At 47.9% G+C, this 21,182-nt stretch overlaps 1 protein-coding gene across 2 annotated transcripts in view; it reads right to left on the reverse strand.

Annotated features, from left to right (window-relative positions):
* Positions 1–6,177: 6,177 nt before the first annotated feature.
* EDA (ectodysplasin A) overlaps positions 6,178–21,182 on the reverse strand; it is a 78,854-nt gene continuing 63,849 nt past the window's right edge. For both annotated transcript variants that reach the window (XM_086470350.1, XM_086470351.1), the window contains 6 exons: positions 17,137–17,166; positions 13,238–13,417; positions 11,863–11,897; positions 11,419–11,470; positions 8,416–8,546; positions 6,178–6,429 (listed from right to left, as the gene is read on the reverse strand). In XM_086470350.1, the coding sequence (XP_086326476.1) occupies positions 6,178–6,429; positions 8,416–8,546; positions 11,419–11,470; positions 11,863–11,897; positions 13,238–13,417; positions 17,137–17,166 (680 nt within the window). The remainder of the gene's footprint in view (positions 6,430–8,415; positions 8,547–11,418; positions 11,471–11,862; positions 11,898–13,237; positions 13,418–17,136; positions 17,167–21,182) is intronic.

A 21,182-nucleotide genomic window follows, 5' to 3' on the forward strand; every position in this document is an offset into this window, starting at 1 on the left:
GTTGGGCTGTGGGTGCTGCCAGCCCTGTCCCGCTCCTCCAGCGCTCTCTGGCAAGCTGGGCAGGAGGTGGGCTCTGTATAAATAGGCTTCAGGATGGGATGGGGGAAGGAGATAACGCATGTGGGTGTTCGTAGCTACGGAAGTGGGAAAAAAAAGACATGAGATTGCAGAGGGGGAAAAACAGTGCAGAAAGTCATAGGGAAGGGAAAGAGAAACAGCAGGACGGGGAGGAGGCAGGGCTGCACCGGTGCTCAGGTGATTGGCTGGACCGACTGCCAACATGGGATGCCAGGAGGCAGCGGCAGTACTTGGGAAAGCCAAGGGGTTTTGGGGGAGTTGCCCTGCGTGGACCTGCTCTTCCTCCAGCTTCCTCAGCCCTGGGCCAGGGGCAAGCTGTGCTCTGTGACAGCTCCCCCTGGGCCAAGGATGCCAGGAGCAGCCGGCGAGGTATTCCCGGCCATCCTGAGCCGGGGACCAAGCTCCTGGATGAACTGCCAGGGATCACTGCAGGACCCCCAGCACCTCCGGGGCCGCAGGAGAGCTCGCTGCATGAAGGCAGAGCAGATTTCCCTCCCCATGCCACTGCAGGCCAGCCAAGGGGATGCTCCCACAGCCCCTGCCCCTCCTCAGGGAACCAATGGTTCCCCAGGGTTTGCCACCTGTTCCTAGTGGGATGTGCAAAGCTGGCATCACCCTCCTCCTCCTCCTCTTCCTCCTCAGGAGACTGTTGTGCTGCAAGTGCTGGCCTCCTCGCTGCCACTTCCCTGTGTCTCTGCCAGGCCCAGAGGATGGCTGCTGGGTCACCTCCTCACCCAGGGCATGAACAAGATGGAGACTTTCCCTGTGGCAGCTCCAGGTGGTACCTGGGCGCCCAGACCTGCCCCCCACCCACAGGGATTTTTTTGCGGTGACACCTCCGTGCAACCTGTGCCACCTAGTGCTGACACGCTCCCTCCTCACACACTTCATGGGGTGTTCTGCAAAATGCATGCTTTTGGGATTTTCTTGGCTTGCTGTGGCAAATTTCTTTCCCATTCGAAGGAGCACCTCCAGGCTGCTGCACAGTTGCCCAAGGATGGGTTTTGCTGAAGTTTCAGCTGTAGAGCTGTTGCTCTAGTCCTGGATGTGTCTGGTGGGAAAAAAAAACCTATATAAAAATATGTATATATACACATATCTGGACGATGAAGCAGCCTCACTTCTGCTGCTGTTGCCCCTCGCCCTCCTGATGGCTGGTGTGGTGGGAAGCACTTTGTCACCTCCGGGATGCAGTTCAGCCTTGAGCTATCCCAATGTCACCAGCCAGCCAGGGCACACAGAGTGGCAGTGACAGCCAGCCAGGCTCAGCTCGGAGGCCAGGGCTGGTGGTTTTCAGGCTGACACCCTCTCCGCTCACCGCGGTGGACCTGGGCTCCAGCAGCAGCTGTGAGCGAACAGCCTGCCGTTGTTTTTGACGGTACGAGGACAGCACATCTGTGCAGATGTGAAATCCTACAGGCTCTGGCCAGGGAAACGCAGACCTCTGGATGAACCTTCGCCTCCAGCGTCCCTTGTCTGCCATCAGCAGCCGAGCACAGAACCCCGAAAGCGGAAGGCGGCGCAGGGGAGGAACCACACCATGTCAATGCTCCGGCCCCTGGCGCACCCGGCCCCAGCATCGCCTCACCCAGGGAACCCCTGCCCTCACCTCCCTGCAGTCCGAATTGCTGGGCACAGGTCTGCACAACGGGCACAGCTGATGGAATCAGCTGAAAAGTCCCTGATTTTGATCAGGGACTTCTGCAGAGAATCCCTGGGCATTTGCTCCCCAAGGCTGTGAACTCCCTGTGCAGGAGTGCCCGGGAAAGCGAGCCGGGTGCAGACTGAGAGCCGTCCAAGGTGCCCTGCAAATACAGAAAGGCTCTTCACGGATGACGCCAAAGGCAGAGTGAACCACACCGCTCGGACAGGAAGAGATTTGCTCCTGCAAATCACAGGGCAGCCCATGCTTCTTGCCACTCCTGGCTTCCAGGTCTCCAGGGAGAAATGCCCCTGGTCCCCACGAGGCTTTCACATGAGGGGTCTCCCAAGGCCAGGAGGAACGAGCAGCAGGACAGAGGCTCAGTAGAAAGTAGGATAAAGCCACTTGCCCAATGTCACAGCTGTACTGCAGGGTGATGGACGCTCACTCCTAGCCCCGGTGTTAGGGAGGCAGAAGGGTACCTGGTTATCAAAGTACATCAAATCTCTTTCCCCAAGAAGCAGTGACAGCAATGCTGTTTTCTGTGCATTCCCCTGACTGCAGAGCACAGTGTGGAGTCGTAAGGCAAATGCTGAGCACCTCTGAGCCAGCCGAGGGCACCAGTGCCTCTCACGTCAGCAGCTGCGTATCAAATACTCCCCGAAGGACAGAGGAGCTTTGCCTTTCAGCTGTGTCCCATAGCACAGGCACAGCCAAAACACTTTCCACAGAAACTCTTGGTCTGGCTGGGAAAGGACGTCCCATGCAGAACACAAAAATCAGGAAAAAGCTTTATTTGCAAAGAAAATATTGACAATTTACACAAACTTACATCCTAATTTATATACATTATGTATATTTTATATACAGATAGTGTCTTGGATAAAGATGTCAAAGCACAAAACAGCATCAGCATATCACCGTGCAGCTCTAACAGGTAACAGGAGGAGTCGTGTCTCTCTTCCCATGACTCCTCTCCTGTTATGCTTTTGCTGGGGAGTCTGAGAGGCTTCCTCCCAGCCTGGGCGTTGAGGAACATGGGATGTGGGGAGGTCAGGCTTATAAGTGGGCACAGCCACAAAGCGCACCTGCGCTTGTCCCTTCCCCTTTCCCCCAAAGCCTATGCCAGGACCGGCCGGGGCCAGAGCAGGTGGCACCAGCCTGCAGCAACCGGGAAGGAATCCCTGTGCTCCATCCCTTACTGGGAAGAGAGGAAGAAACATGAATGAGCTACTGCAGTTCGCTCATCTCCCTCCCAACACAGCTTAGGTGCCCTTTTCTAAGCACCTGATGCTGTTCGTGCAGCGGAAGGACGATGCCAAGTCCCCAGATGGGGACAGTGGGTGACAGGGAGATTACAACTGCTTACCTGGCTGAGAAAGGTGCTGGAGGGAAGCAAGGGCCAGTTTTGCGTAGGGAGCCAATGACCTAAAGCCTTTACTGAAGGGAACTCTTCCCTCAAAAGGGCCCCTGAACACCACAGCCAAGCTGGCTTCCCTAGAAACTGTAGAGAGGAGCCTGGGAAGAAGTGTTTCAGATGATGCACTATAGACAAAGTAGCTGCTTGCTCTGTTTCTGCAGCTGGAATCCAGCCGGAGGTTGGGCAGCAGAGCCAAGGCACGTAGGTAAAAGCAGAGCCAGCAAGTACTGCTGGAGAGAAAGGCTAGCATACGGGGAGCCAGTGGTAACTGGTTTTGTGTCCACCATCTCGGATACACAGATGTTTGTCTATAAATGAAGCCCGCCCTTCTCATCCAGACCAGGAACTGAGATACATCAAAATTCAAAGACAGCAGACAGAAAGTCTCGAGCAAGGCCCTGTTCCTGCTGGAGTTCGTCAAAACCTCCCCTGCGCCTCCTCCTCATGCTCCTCTGAGCTCCTTCCAGGCCTTTTCAGCTCCAGTGAAGGGGAAGAGGCACCAAAGATGGTGGGACACCATCTACAGAAGCATGGCACAGAAGCAGCTCTACTACAGCCTAGGTAACCTGCACTGTAATACTTCATTAGTGAGAACTTGTTGTTAGAGAGGCCAAGGGGTTTCAAGTATAAAGACTCTCCACCACTGCCTCAGGACTGGTGATCTGCCCGCTCGCCCCAGGGATGAACATGGCTCTCTGTACCGAGGACACCTGCAGTCAGATATTCTCTGCTGTCTATGTCTCCCAACTCAGCTACACCGAGCTCACGCTTTGGTGTAACTCGAGTACCAGAAAAAGCCCGTTAGCACCTTCCATGGCAGCAGGAACTGCTCTCCTCCCACATCCCAGGCACATGCCAGACAGCGCTGCACGGGGCTTTTACAGAGAGAAAGGATCTCCCTCTGCCTCCTCCTGCCCGCAGCCATTGTCGGGAGCAAATCACAGATCCTGCCAGTGGGGGACAAGGAATGCAAATTCCGTCCATCGTGCTCTCCCAAGTCATTGCGTTATTTACGCTTGCCCCTAAGTCTTGCTGATCAGGCTGTATTCTAAAGCAATTCTGTTAATGATTTTCTTAATGTTCTCACTAGACACAGTTGTCCTGATTCATTCTTGTCAGAGGAACATGTCCTTCTTAAGCCATTTTAAAGGAAATAAACCACAAAGACCAGTTAAGTGTCCCTAAGGCTCTTGCTAGTCCAACATGTTAAGGCTAGAAAGGAGAACATATTGAAAAAGAAAGAGCAGGCAATTTTTCATCCAGTTATTTTACAAACTGCACGCCTCCTGTGAATAGCGAGGCCGTAGCCAAAGCTGGGTGCCCCCAAGAAATATTTATCTCCCAATAACTGCAATACTTGGCAAGTGAGATCACTCATTACGGACAGGGAAAAGCGATGGAGCCAAGAATGCTTCAGCCAGGGTGGACCATTCTGCGGTCAGATCAGTCGCCACAGCATAGTGCTGAGACACATCTGCTTCCATGTCCCTGCAGGTGACCACAGCTGAGCCACCTCTGTTTAGAGATGGAGGCCATCCCCAAGACATCCGTTCGGGATTCATCTCATTTGCTACATAGGCTGAAACTTCTCTACCCTCTTTGGTTTTTTAAAGAAAAAAAACATACTTAGAAAAGAAACTCACTCAAAAAAACCCAACCCAACACAACTGAGCACAAGCCAAGGCATGACACAAAAGAGCAATTAGCGCTTCAGCCTCTTCCTCCACTCGAGCACATCTTATAGCTTTAGGTCTCCCCAGTTGAGGGGAGGTAACGGGAGAGAGTTGCTCAAGAAGCCAAAAGAAACAATAGCATCCCAGCTCTTCTATTAGTCACCAGAAATCAAGTTATGACTAGACTCAGCAGGGCTCAGAGAAAAGAAAAAGTGGTGACTTCATGCTGGACTGGACTTTTTAAATACAATTTTTTTTTTTTTTGCTAGAGACTCCATCACCACTTATTAGAGAATTTTAGGTAGAAGGGTGCCAAAAGGAAAGGGGTGGTGCGAGGAAGGATGAAAACCACATCTAAAAGCAGGACAGTTGCTATTAAAACAACAAAAAAAAATTCCTGTTTGAATATTTTATTTTTAAACATGACAAACTTCAGAGTGTTTTCACAAGTACTTGTTGTCTGCTCTACGCGGCTCAGTGAAGCCTGTAGAAATGTGTTCTGGTTTGCAAAATATTAATTAAAAAGATCAAAAAAACCCCCCAAAATAAAACCCCAACAAAACACCAATTGCTGTAACAGCAACAGTACTTTAGGGCAGCCCCTGTTAGGGTAAGGTATACCTCTGGGGCAATGGCAGGAGCTGAAAGTAGCAGAGGCGCTGGAACTGGGATTTTCTTTGGGACTTGGTGATTTCTGGAATGTGGAGGCAGTTTCCTATCTGCTAAGCCTGCTCTGTTATGAAGTATTCACCTTCCTCTTGCACTTACTGCTTTTGCAGCCTGCTTCCAAGCTCTAGGTAGAGGCACTTTGCCTTCTTTGCTCACACTCCTGAGGATGAATGTAAACACCACTGACCCTGTCTTATTCATCTCCCTTCACACCCCGTGGCCATTCCAGTTCGAACTGGGAAGGCAGAAAACCAGAACCCCCCTTTTCTTGCTTTCGTTAGCGTGCAGAAGCAGGAGTGCCTGGATAGGACAATTTGGACATTAGTCTGTCTTCTCCTGCTACTGTCTGGGATGCTCTTGCTAGTGCAACATAAAAGCAGAGACCCACACCACTCTCAACAAGCCTCGTGTCAAGATCACAGAGCAGAATATCAGTGCAGTAATACTTGAAATACTGAGACAAGGCAGACAAAACAGCCCTTCCTCCTCACAATGCTTTTTCAACTAGCTTTTTGATCCAAGTCTCCATGCAAGTCACAGAAGACAACTGTGCTTCCTGCATTCACATATAGGAATAAATAGCTCTGGATCAGTTTTCTTTATGGCCGGATTACAGAACCCCCTGAAATACTGATACGCTTATGAACAGCAGCACTGTGCAGTTCTGTGAGTATCCTTGGACGTGCCAAGTTCATCTAGGATGCTGGTGCATCTCCTAGGCGTATGGCCCCAAAGAAAGTTGTGTGCTTGCTCATGTTGATGGAGATGTCAGCATGGACCATTTTCACAGCAATCTTCTGCCTGGCTTTGAGGAGGCAGACCCCAGCTGTATAGCAGGTATTGAAGTTGGTCTTGCCGGTCTCAATACTCCGAGTGCACTGCAGAAAGGGCTTTTCATCCACCACCACCTCATAGCTGGCAAAATCTGTGAAGTTTATGTAGTATACCTGATGTGAAGCAGGAAGAAGAAAGGTATTAGGGAGTGCATTTGTGCACACTGAACAAGTCTACATTCCTGTCAGTGTGCACCTACATGTTCCCTCCACTAACGATCCCTTCCTTGGCCCCAGGACACCTATACTTATGGGAGGTTGACTTGTTCGAGGCAGAAAGAACCCCAAGCCAATCAAAGAGGAGGAAAGTCTGTATTCCACTGCATACTAATACAAGCATGCAAGCTGCCATGAATCCACGTATCTAAGGCTGAGCTACAAATCCTTGCTTTAGACCCTGCTTATTACAGGAAGAATTACAAACCTGCACAGGCCTAATGACAAAAATTCGTAGACAACCCTATCTGCTACAAACAGATTTTCATCCAACAAACAAGTATTTTAACGTAAGTCCTCTTTCACTTACCTGGCCAGTCCTGCTTTCTGGGTCCCATGAGCCTCCTTTAGTGTTGACATCAAAAATGCCCTAAGATGTACTAGGAGTTGCGTTCTGTGTAATTTGACTTGAGATGCTTTCAAAGGCATAAGCTATTACAATGAAGACACTCTCCCAGCCTCCACGGCTTGGAAGCAAGTGACCTTATAGTGTCTGTACTGATTTAACTCTTAGATCTGGTGCCTAAGTCCCCGTGACCCCATTACTCATTACTTAACTGTCTCCCACACACTGATTCTGAAGAACTGCGAGACACAAGAGAAAGACCTGTCCAAAGAGAAGCCAGTCCCAGGGTGCTGATTCTTCCTGATAGAAGAAACCCAGCCATTTTGGATGCATCTACTGATTTTTTTTTAGTCTACACCCTGCGACCATAACAGCTGCACAAGACTGAGTTCCCTTCTTCCTTAATGGACTACAAATGACAAAGTCTTCAGAGGCACAATGTTGTGGCCAACAATCGGCATTAAGCACTTGGAACACAATTATACTTTGGCCCACGTAGAGTTATTTTTCCTGTCCCCATCCAAACCAGACACGTAACCAGCTCCACGGAAGAGCACCAAACTTGACATCCACAGCCCACTTGGTACAGTCCCTGTGGGGCTGCTGGCTGAACAGAGGGCAATTGTGAGGTAATGTCAGAAGCCTGGAGAAAGGTGGAAACAGAAACTCTCTTGTCTTGCTAAAACCTGTCCAAGAACCTGGACAGTTTTTCAGTCCATAGGTGGGTGGACACCCTGCTTGCTCTGGAAGGGGAGAGCTTTGTAGCTCATACTCCACACAGCTCAGCAGTTCTGTTCAGAGATTTGCAAGACACTGGGAGCAGCACATCTCCTGTGTTTTATTTGAATGGGGAGAGGAAATTATGTCTGTCTCAGCTGTATACTAAAACATAATGCAGTAATTTATTACTTTGTTTAGCCCTTTTTACAGAAGCAGGTCTGTACATCCATCGTCGGCACCAACTAAAGCAACAGCTGAGCCATCCTGCTGCACAATGTGGTTGCTGCCACATCGTGTCAGGTCTGAAGCTACACGAAGAAGGTGGAGGCAAGATGGAGTTACCTGGGCTGGAGTTTGACCAAGCCACCTGGCCCAAGAGTGCTATGCTTACAAAGACTGACATGGCTTCACAATGATCAGGAGTTGTCAGGGATTTGGTCTTATGCCTCTATTAAAGTACAGAGCCTAGTGTCCTGTGGGGGACCCTTGTTCTGCAAGGAGGTTTAGATGGGCTGGCGAATGGCTGCACAGACAATATGGAGGACTAAAAAAAGGCATTGGTGGCAGGTGGGATCTGGCTGGGCGCCCATGCGCGTGTTTCGGTAACTAAGCTCTTGCAGCTGGTGTCACGGCGAAACGTATGACCTTGCACTTTGAAACTCTACCATCTTCCTCCGACATACATCTCCTAGAGCACCAAGCGGTTAAAAGCACATACAAGTTCTTGGCATTTGCTAGTTGTCTGGAGCCCTCTCGTGGTTCATGCAAGGCTTCCATTGGAACACAAGAATAGGAGTTAGGCCTAGGACCGTACTCACTTCTACCTGACTATAGATGAAGTATGTGCCGTCCACCAGTACCTCCAGCTCCCCACTGCGGGCATGCAGCTTAAACACCTTGGGGTTCATAGTGATGCGAGACCAGTCATTGAGGACTCCACCTGAAAGATCTCAGTATGAGAAAACGGCAGTCACTCAGTACCCGTCAGAATGAAAAGCGCAGGAGCACAGAAAAACAGTTGACATTGCAAGGTTTCATACACAATGGCTGGCACAGACTCAAGCTGAAAAGTCAAGCAACTCTGTAAGAAAATCCCAGAATTAAAGACTGCAGTGCGTTAGTTTGGACTCTGCTCTATAGCTCTAATAATTCCATCACTTGCTGGTGGACACTCATTTCATTCAGTGCACAGCACAACTGCTTTGCATCTCTACTCATCCTCATCATGAGTTCTCCTCCTCACCCGTGAAAACTGGAGTACAGCCTTTTGTACTACACTACGTTCATACCCAGCGCTGGATACAGACTAGCTTGCCTCCTCCTGGCACTAAGTTGAGCTTGTTATCACATCTGAGTGTTTTACAGCCCAGAAAACACGTTCCCAGTATCATCCCCACTCCAGAGCAAAGACACTCTGGCACATGCAAATCAATGCCAATACTGTAAGGTATTTGCTAAGTTTCCTTCATTCACCTGAGAGGCCAGGGGCTGATTTTTCACCCTATTTTTGCATGTTCAGCCACAGATCCTAAATGATTTGTCACAGCTGTGATTGTAACAGCACTTCTTCAGGCGCCTCCTGAAGAGCATCTGTTCATGGCCCTTGTAAAAGCTTTGTTACTGGCAACTTCCCTGGTATCATGGAAGAAACTCTGCAGCAGAGGTAGGACCAAGATCCAGTTCTCCAAGAAAGATCCTCAACTGACACCAGGCAGACTTGAGACTATTAAATCTCTTCCTCTACTTTCCATCTCATTTTTTCCCCTCCCCGCACCTCTCTACCCAGCTTCTTCACTAGACAAAGCACAGTTTCAACAGATGGTGTGCTAAAGACCCCACATCAACAGGTACATCCTTGAGGACCACAGCAAGGCTAGGATAACAACGGTGATTCTTGTCCTCATGGGAATGGGACTGCATGTGGCCAATCTGTCTGCCCCCCTCTCAGTGCTGCTGGGCTGGAAGATGTTCTCAGCAGATGCGTCATGATACAGCCTTCACCCCCACTTTAAGCCTTGGGATTATTCCTAGAAGAAAACTAGCCCTTGCAGCAAGAGAGACCACCATATTATGGAAAACATCGTGTGCAACTATGGGACTACACCTTCTCTCAGGACACATCTGTGTGCGGAGGCCAGCTTAGAGTTATGCAATCGATTTTAATTCTGGTATTCCTTGACTTCAACATTCTTAACTTTGTAACTAGCATTACTTTAACGAATGCTTTGTCATTACATTTACTAGGTTTTTAAAAGCCAAAATAAGAGCTAAGTACAAAATTGCATCACATTGCACCACATTAACCCCTAACTGGGGTCCTCAACATGGTCAGGGATTTACAGATCCACCACCCAGTCCTCTGGCATGGAACCAACAGAATAACTGACAAAATGAGTAGACCTCTGTTCTCTGGACGGGCCAACAAGCAGGTCCAGAGGACACACTTCATTATGAGCACCAGTAGATGCCTTGTTTTATCAAACACAACTCTTTTCCTTCCAGTCTTCATCTGCTTTTCAGCTCCCTGCTCCTGGTTGCAAACCAGCCAGGCTGTCTTTTCTGCTGCCTGTCAGCTGGACAGCATTAACGGCTTGCAGTGTCAGATTGTTCCTCAGCAGCAGGGAAGAACACTTACAGGGCAATTCCCACTTTTAGAGAGTAGTGTATGCTCTGTAAACATACAGGCTTCCCATTAATAAAGGGCTAAATACTTTTCAAATGTAAGCAAAACAGCATCTTTTCCCTCGTATTGTTCTTTGGAATGGACGGTTTCCTTTTGGTTTTGGAGAGCCTTCCCCCACCCCGCTGTAAGCATACTTCCTTAACCATGAGAAATTTCAGCTCCCACAGCTCAAAGCTGCTGAAAAAGAGAAACTGCCTTTCAGCAGGAGCGGTGGCCAGCCCTCACCATCCCATCCACGGGGCAGAAGTTGGTGGACAGGGGTCCTGCAGCACCAACAACCCTTGGGAGCTGCAGCCCTCCAGGTCCAGGATGGGGGTACGTGCACTGGGGCTGCTGCCCGTGCTCCCCAGGGAGCTGCACGTGGTGACTTTGGCAGGGGACAAGACAGCCAGCTCCTCTCTGGCACAGCCAGACATCGTGAGCAGGGAGGCAGCAGCTAATGAATGAGACCCAGCTGTTGGCAAGAAGAGCAGGAACTTGAGCAGAAATTGCACAGGGATCTGGGGAGGAAGGAGGAGAGCAAAGAGCTGCCTGCAGACGTGAAACTCGGCAGGACTTGAGCTTAAGGGCTGGTGGTGAGGCTAGAGATGCACAAGGGACTGCGGAGGCTGTGGGTGTGCACGCCTCCAGCGTAATGCAGGATAAACCGGTGGCTGTGCACCTCCGTGTCCTCACACTACAGCTGGGCCTTCCCCTGCTGTAAATTACTGGGAAAACTGGAGAAAAAACACAGGCTAATGGGGCTAAGACAGGAAAATGATACATTGAGGGCTTAAAATAGAACAGAGTAGGAAAGAGGGCTGGCCATCGAGGGGCTGAGGAAAAACTGATGACAGAGTTGGAGGAGACACGACATATATCTAGAGGTCAAGGAGAAAGAAGACTCAGTGGGAACGAACTACTGGGATGTACAGGATAGAGATAATCTGGGACATGCCAGCACAGGGGAAACAGGGATGGAGACCCAACAGAAGACTCCTCTAAGGGGTCCTGGGCAGGAGAATCAGAGTATCTCAGGGGAGGCCAACAGCAGGGATAATCAGGGACCCATGTTACAGGATGGACTTAGACCCAGATATGAGGCTATGGGTGCAGGATGGGCTCTTTTCAGTAACTGCCAATATCATGAGATCCTTACCATTCTTCACTTGGATTGCTGAGCCTTGGCCTTGAAGGTGGACCACAGCTGGCTGCAAACGAGATCATAGGGATTGAAAATTAATGGGAAACACAGTCACTCGACACACCTCCGCAGCACTGGTAACCAGTACAGAGATATGATAGTACCCTGAAATCATTAATGCTTTTCATAAATGAAGAAAGATCAGAGCAGCTGACAAGAACATGTTTAAGTACTGGAGAACAGTTCAGAAGTCCAAGCCAGATTGACACGGCTTTCTTCTGAGCAATAAAAAGGGTAAGTTCAGGCAGTCGCTCTGTGTAGCTGTGACGTAGCACATGCAAGAAGAGGTGGGTTTATTCCAGAGCTATACCATTGAACCCAACATTAGCAGGCATACCCAGGAATGTTTACAAAAATCCAGCCAAAGCTGTTTTTTCCCTTGAAAGAAGATCAACGAACCTGGATGTCTCTGGAGCCGGCCTTGTCTGTGGCACCTGCAAAATGCAATTTCACATCATTGAAGAGGAAGCTTGAAAGAGCTGCAGTTAACACTCCTAGAAATAAAACTTCTCTCACCCCATAATAACTATTAAACCCCCATTTTTAACAGGATGGTACCAGTGGTATGGGGTGCAGCTTAATGTTAAAAAGTACATAAACGAGAAGAAGATTCATCCTACATTTTACTATTTTATTCCTACATTTCTGCCTAACATCATCAAAATTCCCCAAGGTTATTCAACCAGTTTCCACTAGAAGGACAAATTGCACAACTCTTTCCCTCTTCGGTAGCAGCAATAAAGTCTCTTGGCTGCAAAGATTACAAGTTTCACCCTGCAGTAACTCAGGTCATTCATTGCATTCAAGCTCCATGCTGAAATCTCTTTTCTCCGAGAGCCAAATCTCTATTAAAGAGGAGATGCTTGTGGGCAGCACTCTGGAGTGCTAAGGACCTCATGCTGCTCCTGGCCTCTTCTTTGGCAACTTCTGAGATATAAACTGAGAAGTCAACCACGTTTTCCTTTGAAAGCCAAGCAAGCTATAGGGTAATAGCCCTGATTTCTCTGAAGATATATTTTTTAATACTAGACTGTTCATACACATAACCAACAACACTGATGTGAACCTCCGCTAATCTGCATTTTAACAAGTTATTAAATTCAGGGATTTTAACAAAATAATTGGCACATGACTACGTGGAGAAACAATACGGTGCAGATCCAAAGAAACAAAGAAAAATAAAACCAAGAACTGCAGGAGAAAAACATATTTTCATCTGCCTGGTACAAGAGGCAAGCTGCCTTGGTTCGTGTGGTTCCTGGGCTGGCTTAGCGGCTGTGCTAAGCGTCAGTCCTTCCCGGTCCCGACGCAAAGTTAGGCTTTGCGTCAGCTTAAGAGGAATTAACACAGACACCAAGTCACCGTTGGGAAGAGCCAGTTTGCGCACACAGAAATCGGTCACCAGCAGACTTCGGTGGGATGCTCAAATGCAACTGAGGCTCCGCAGGTCTTTGCTGCTCCTTCTCTGCATCCTCTTCCAACAGGCACCACCTCGCCCGCGGCATCACACCCCAAACCACTGCTGCTGGGCTCCCACCAGGCTGCAGACTTGCTGCTGCTCCTCTCGGCCTCGCCGTGCGTGGCAAGGAGGAGCCCAGGAGCACCAGAGTCCTACGCAAGGATGCTGCGCCATCGCATTTTCACCCTACACTGTCCTCAGATGGAAACCTGGCGCTCGTTTATTCATTCGTACAGCAGTGCTGCCACCGTGGCATCTCCTGCGTCCCCTGCCACATGCAAAGGCTCTGAGCAGAGAAGGGGGCAAACTGGTTACCTGAGGGGCCCTGCAGTCCAGGTGGTCCCTGAGGGCCCGGTGGGCCAGGGGGGCCAGGCGGTCCCATGACAGTTGTGCCAGGGATCCCTGGGATGCCGGGAATGCCAGGGGGGCCCTGGGGCCCAGGAGGACCCGGTGGCCCTTGGGGACCGTTGGGCCCTGGAGGACCAGCCTTCTTACCTGAAAAAGAGAAGGTCAAGCGTTAGCTTCTCCACACACTGAGCATGGGATGGTCTTTTACCTACACAAAAGCCCTGGGAACAAGGAAATCAAGATGACTGGGGATGTCTAATCACTGGCTGAAGGGCAGGGACAAGGAGGAGCACTCAAACAGCTGGGGAAGGCATCCCACAGCTCCTCACCATGAGGACAAAGCTGCCAGCAATGGAGAAGCAGGTTGCCACCTTGGAGGCTCCTTCCAGCATATGTAATTGCATTTACATGAGGCACATGGACTTCTCCAAAGCCTGCCAAGAGATGGAGGCTCAGCCAGTCTGTGCCCCAGAGCTCTGCCCGCAGCCCTGGCCTGGCCACCCTGGTCTCAGCACGGGGCTGGGAGGTCCTTCAGCCCAAGAGCTGGTCACACCCCTATGGTGAGGTTAGGGTGGTCCCTTTGACCAACTGCATGCTGCCATGCAACACAGCAAAAGCTGGAGAATTAAAGGTCAAAATGAACGGCTCTGCAGTTTCCCAGTTTTCCATTTTTTTGATGGAAAACAGGTGTAGTCTTTTCTACCTGATGTATACATATGCACCAACATATAATCCCCGTGGCTTGATCTCCTGTCTGAGGGAGAGGTGCCTCCAGAGGGCAATTCAGAGCTGAACTTCAGCTCCTCTCCACCAGCCGCCAAGGGCACCCAGGGCCATGCAGGAGGCTGCTCTGGAGGACAAAGCGGCGGATTTCTATGGTGCAATGAGGATGCGCTCAACATGCATGAAGGACTTAGATGCTACAATGCTTCAAAAGGATTAAATATGCATTTTGGGCTTTGGACGGAGGGGTAAGGGAAGAGCTAACTCAATCAGGAGGATGGAGGCACTGATGAATTGCCATGATCCTCAAACACATCTCGTCATGCGGTCAGAGGAAGAGAAATAGCACAACCACGTAAGTAAAGACTCTGATCAGGCACATACACAGTGGACTGAAGTAAGGTCTGCAGGGAAAGCCTGACCTGTGCTCTCCTCGTTTTCCAGATCCTCGATAGAAATTATGTTCTTTTGATGTAGCTTTTAAAATGCAACTTGGCAACAGCTTTTATGCCAAAGAGCTTTATTAACTTTGCAAAATTGCTTCAATTGCTGAAACAAAGTCCACTGTAGGACAGAATTACAGACATTTTTAGATGACAGCAGCAGTTAGGACATGAAATACTCCTTATTGGAATGCTTTCTGAGTACATTTACGTACTCTTTTCCTCACTAAATATCCATCCTTGTAATGGAACAAAACTATAAGGAAAAAACCATCTATTTAGTCAGTCCAGAAGTGGAAATCTCTAGATGGCCACTAGCCATGAACAAGGGCACATGGAAATCAGCGTAGGACAACAGCGCGATTTAGTTTCAGTGTGCAGAAAACTAAGTTAAAGTAAGCACTGCTGATCAAAGTAATGCTGGTATCCTACAAAAATGGGGCAAAGCTCAAGGGGACACATCGTTTGCAGCAGTATTTCTGCCCAGATTAGTAGCCATGCCTTCAGATCTCAGCTGGGAACCAGCCAGCCTTCCTCTAATCCAGCAATTCTCCTCCTCCTCAGGTTAAGGCCATGCTTTGGAAACTATCACCTTGAATCAAACCCCTTACCCATTTCCCCTAAAGCACGCTTACAACATTCTTCTCATGCACATCCCCTTCGATCTAGGCCATCTAAATGAAGGATCACATGCAGTAAATCAGGAATCCTGCTGCTGTCACTCCTTGCTTTCCTTCCCAAGAGAGATACACAGTACAGCTGGTTTAACTAATCTGTCTCAGAAATCTGGTCTGCTACTAAATGAGCTGCTACTTTAGCAGTAAAACAATTGCACATAATTCTGACGCTGCACAGGGACACTTATTTTCTGTGCATTCCCGCTCCTTCAAGTAATTTCAACCACTTTTTCTGCATTAATGGAACCTCTCTTATTAAAGTCACAAGGCGAAAAATAGATATTAAGTAAGTATAAAGCTCTCAGTTCATCTTCTAATGGAGGGGACCCCAGCCTCAGCATGAGCCGCTCTCCAGAGAGGGTCCCCAGGACCCACATCCTCACATGTCAAGTCTCCGTCTTTACCCGCATGCACCAGGCAGGCTCCAAAACTCAAAGCAGGCAGAACCAGTAAGTTTTCCTTAATCATCATTTGCCAAACAATAAGCTCTAATTCCAAAAAAAAATTAAGTGTGACAATGCCATAAAATTAAACTATTTTATACAGTGCTACAGCTGTATATAATATAGCTCTATGAGATCCCCTTGCTACTCCAGAATTGCTATGAATACCACAGTCATCATTTGTTAATAGCTCGGCTGATTTAACACGGGTTTAGGGTTTCAGAGTTTTGCTAGGACAAGCTTCTCAAACATAAAATTTTATGCTGCTTTTGAGGGTAAATATAAACTAAGTTTCTAACCACGGCCTGTCTCAATCTCTCAGCTGTCAATGTTGAGTTTGTACCCAAGGATTAGAAGCAATTTGATGTGCTATTAAAGCAACACAGACACGCCAAGCTAGGCTGTTCTCGCTGCCGCAGGCTGCGACAGTGGGCTGGAGCCCAGACCACGTACTGGCCTGTGTGGGAAGGTCTCTCTCGGGACACAGCAAAGTGCTGAACAGCTACCTTTCCTGTTAACTGAACATACATAAGGTGCGATAGGTCGTGAGCAGAGAGTTGACATGGCCCCTGTCAGCGCTTTGCTGCGCAGGCTTGGCCATGAGCATGTGCCACAAGTCTACGCCCACACCAGTCCCTTGAACGGAGCTCCCTGGGCTTCAGCAGCAGCACAACCCTGAGCTGCGCACACAGCTTTTGCATTTCTCGTAACCTACAGCCTGTGGTGAGCATTCACTGCAGTTTGTAAACATGCACAGAAGTGTTTTGGTGGTTACAAGGAGCAGAAAGGGGTAATCTGGCTGTGTTTCACTGGAGTCAAGACTGCAGGATATTTTCGAGAAGTTTATAAAGCAACTCAGGTCCTTTGACTTGCTCAAGTTCCTAGTGGCAAGTAAGTGTATGGCCATAAGCATTCCCCAGGAGTCCTACACAAACAAGGACAGCATCAGATACCTCATGGAATCACAGGGCTGCCTCCTGAATAACGCAAGTCACAACAACTCATCAATATGCATTTTATAAAAACACCCCATTATACACTGCAAACAGCTTGAGGAACACAAGGAAGTCAGACAAAATACCTGTGGGCTGATCAACGCTCAGAATGGACACATAAAACTACACTTCTGAGGTTAATGCACAACCAGAAGCGAGATGCAGAGTGTATCTACACTGACTTTGGCGGGACTGAAGGAGACTGATGCAAGATGCATGGCAGGACAGGGATGAAAGCTGAAGCTGTTTCGGCAAAGACGGCCTAGCAAACAGCAAGCGGCTCCCAATAGCTGGTACATGACTCAACTCCACTCAACCATTTACTTATAGCATCTTAAGAATTACTTCAATACCACATACCTAACTTCTTTAGCTTTTAAGGAAGGTTTTGACAAGCACTGATGCTCCCCTGCTGGGTCACGCTGTCCTGCCACAGCAATGCAGGCATGTTGTGGGACCACAAACCACCTTAGTCCCTGCCCTTCCTGGAAAGGGAACCTTGGTTTCTCCTTCATGTTGGCTAAAGAGAATTCATAGCCAGGTACAGCAGGCACAGAAAGGAAAAATAAATTAAAACTCACTTACCCTTTTTCTTGTTTTTGACTGAACTTGGACCTACAAAGGAAAAGAAGAAAACTAGTGAAACTGATCATTTCATCTTTGAAAACCCCCACTGCCACCAACACCCACCGAACCCACTGTCTCTCCAGACCTGGAGCAACACTGGCAACAAAACCAGTAAATCAAAGATGTAGTTTTCTGTTTTCTACAGACAACCACTGTGAAGGTAGAATGATTTTACTGGGACCCAGACCTGCTTTACCCTCTCTCGAACTAGCAACCTGGGGCTGGTATAACACAAGCAAGTGAGTTTTGGTGGGCGTCTCTCCCCCCTTATTGCAAAGATGAGTTAAAGCATCTGCTTGTGGCCAACGGCAAAGCTCAGGTGACGGATGCTCTGAGCCAGAGCTTTACTCTCAGCTTAGCTCCAGCGCTGCTGAACACTGCTTGGAGTTTTGCCCAGAGATTTGCCATATGGATCCCCTGAAGTCGCTGACAGAAGCACAGCAGTGAAACCTTCAGACAGCAGAAATCCCGAGACTCAACAGAAACCATTCAAAAATACGATCCCTAACCAACAGATTATTTTTCAAGTGGACGACAGATGCATTTGTGGTCTATGCAGCCCCACATGAATTTTCTCTGTTAGCTTGAAATCGCCAAGCCTAATATTTAAAGCCGACACACTTTACTTCCCAATAGGTGAGAAGAAAGTCAGCACGACTCTGCTCTCAGCTGAGAGGAGTAACCCAAATTACTTGTGAGCCAAGTTGTTTAAAAAAAATAATAAAATACTAAAAAAAAAAACACCAAAAGCAAAGAATTAGTATGAACCGGCTTATTTAAACAATGGGAATACAAGCCTCCCTAGCAAGAAGTGGAAATATTTATAGCGAAGCTGAGAAACTACATGACTTCTTGAGCAGAAGCTGAAGTGTGAAACATGTTCCATTGCTTCCTCAAAAATTAGCCATGGACGGGAATGAACTGCAAAAATCCCCAAACATTCCCTCACTGTTCATCAGCGAAATCCCTCTAAAATCTGCGTTTAAACACACATTGCAGACTGAAATGACCTTAACTGAGATATGCTTATAACGAATGGAAGGTAATGAGGTTGCTTTGAGTTTGCAGTGGTAGAGAAAGACAAATTACCAATTAGTACAGAAGTGCCACATTCCCATGGCTAGTTAGAGGAAAGATGAGAAAAGGTCCAGAGAAATACCCAGTAACCTTACCAAAGCCTTTTCAACAAGAATATAAAACTTGACTACGTTATGCTGTTTGGTCATGGGAAAATTATGGTATTATCTAATTTATTATTTCTGCTAATGTACTATTTTTTTACTAATGCATATATTCACAGTATTAAAATATGTCGACAGGAGAAGACATAGGTTTCTAACAATGCCAGTCCCCATATCTTGCTAGGGAGCAACACCGAAGCCAACCATCAGGTCCCACCACCAGCAAAAACCTTTTACATTTGGCAAACACTGACAGGCTCCTTCTTTCTGCATTTGCTGAGCTCCCGCGATGCAGAACGAGCAACGATCATGCCGGCGATCTCCACCGGCCCTCATCTTTGGCACCAGCTAGTTAAGAACATTTTCAGTGAAGAGAAAAAATTTCCCTGAGGGACATAACCTGAAAAAAAACCCTACAAAACCCCAACGCAGCAAGTGAAATGCAGGTGCTGTGTATATGTCTCTTCAGACCTTGGAGTCACGAGAGTTTATTTCATGTTATATATATCACACCATTAGCGCTATAACCAGAGTGAAAGTACAAATAGCTGTGGTGAGCCAAACACATTTGAAATGGATGGAACCAATTAGCTTCAAAGATGAATGGGAGGAATGAGAACCACATGTGATGTCAATGTTCGCAGTCTATATTACAACACACGCATCTGTTCCAGGCACGGCAGAGAGAGATGTTACGGCTGTGCAAGTGAATCTTTAGACAAACACAAAAATACTTCTGACATGAAAAAAACACAGTATTATTAGCCTTGGGAGCTTCTGAGTCTCTAGAATTTGCATCTGTTCATCTCCCAATAGGAGGGGGTGGATAATTTAATTGTAGCAGGGAGCTGTAAGGTTCATCTGATACACCAGAAGACAGAATTTGCTTCATTTTTGTTCAAAATGGTAAACTCATCGGCTCTTTCTCAGTTTAGTCTAAAATGGTAATGAAGTCTCTTACTGAGTTTGAGAAGCAGAGTGCCACTGAAACATCAACTCTGTATTCCCCTCCCAGTACAAAAGGCTTGAAAACTTTACTTGATAAACACTGTCCCAACACTTATGTGCAGAAGAGAAAAGAAGGCCTTTCTGCCACGCTTTTCTGAGGCCACATGCCAATACTTAAGCAATAAAGCTTGTGAAATGCTGCAGTGGTTGAATGCATATGATCCACTGGTTAGCTGTTACTTCAAGGAGCAAGTTAAATATCTACAAGTTAGGCAACCATTAAGTCTTTCCTAGAGTCTTCTCGTACACCGTTAATCCTACCTCACTATCCCACTCGTCCTGTGGAGAGGCTCCTGGTCTCAAAGCCTTTCACACTACCCACGTTTACTTAGCATAGTTTCATGGAGGCCATTAGATGACTTGATTCCAAGAAAGGTCTATGAGAAGACACTTTTTTTTTTCCACTCCAATATGCAGATTATAGGCATATGCACTGTTCCTCTATGGTATCAAAAGCCTTATAAAAACACAAGTTACAGGGCACCTACTGCTGCTCCGGAGCCCACAAGACCTGCCACCTTCTTGTAGAAGGAAATTGGTTCAACTGGAAGAATTCTCCACTGATCGACGTCGTCTGCTGTCGCTCTCGTCTCTGCTTTCAGGGACTTCACTGCAGTGCGTTTGAGGATTCATTCAAGTCCCAGCGGGATCTGAGAGCAACCTGACAGGTCAGCACCACTTTTCCCTTCTTTATAAGAATAACCTTGAGTTCGGAAGCACTTTTCTGGCATCGCCTCTGTTCCTCACGAATTCCTTTAAGTATCTGTTATGAACATACTAGAGATCAAGCTCGTGGTCTTTGCTGGTATGGAACGTGACAGCTACCTAAGCACAGCTATTTTTCTCCACATGTGTTTGACTTTTGTAAGTTTTCCTACCAATCCCACCTATCTCCCACCTCCTTTCCACATGCTGTCTGCTCGTGTTTGAGGTCAAACCAGATCCCAGACCTAGGGCAGTCCATCCCCTTCTACATTTCCTGCCTTTCATCTGCAATTAAATTTATGCTTATGCTCTAATCCCTCCTTGAAGGAGCTTTCAGCTCTATTCAGCCCCTCATTTTAGTTTTGCTTTGCAGAGGAAGGAATGTTGACATGAACTTAATACAGAAGAGGACCAGGATATCAGAGAGGACAGGCTGGATGGCTTTGAAGGATAATAAGCACGGAATAAGATTCAGTCATACAAAATGCATAGTCCTATAAATTATATATACATGGGGAATAATAAACTTTTCTGCTGGATGGTGGAGCTCCCCAGACAGAGCTGCGGAGGACAATGTCTGCACATGCCGAGTTGCTTTTGCACAGCCAGGAAAGACAGAAACACAATCCTAAAACGGATCAGTGGAAGTACCTCCGGCAGACATGGGGCAATACTGATGCCATCAGTAGGTGGGGGTGAAAATCCTGGCAGTAATGCAGTCAACTCTGATCATCTACTTACAGAAAGATGAATTTAAATGAGAACAATTTCACAGAAGGGATCCTGGGAAGATCAAGAAGTGGTTAAGCAGAGCTTGCCTGGTTGGCCATCAATGCTGGGAAAGGCTACAGTGATGGGCATGGAGGGAGAAGACCTCTTAGGGCTTAAAGGACAGCACTCGCATATCCCCACGTGGAGAACTGCTCCCCAAGGCCATTAACCTGGGAATGAGAAAGCTGCTTCTAGCCTCCAGAAGGAGGAGCACAGGCTTGCAGGAGGTCTTCTGGCTCAGAGCAAGCCCTCTGGTGTCACAGGTCACTGCTTAGAAGTCTCTCAAAAGTTCATCAGTCCCTTTGGAAAGTGGTGAGGTTATTTTTTGCCTAACTACTA

This window comes from Leptosomus discolor, chromosome 9, assembly GCF_034619465.1.
Source record: "Leptosomus discolor isolate bLepDis1 chromosome 9, bLepDis1.hap2, whole genome shotgun sequence".
Lineage (NCBI taxonomy): Eukaryota > Metazoa > Chordata > Aves > Leptosomiformes > Leptosomidae > Leptosomus > Leptosomus discolor.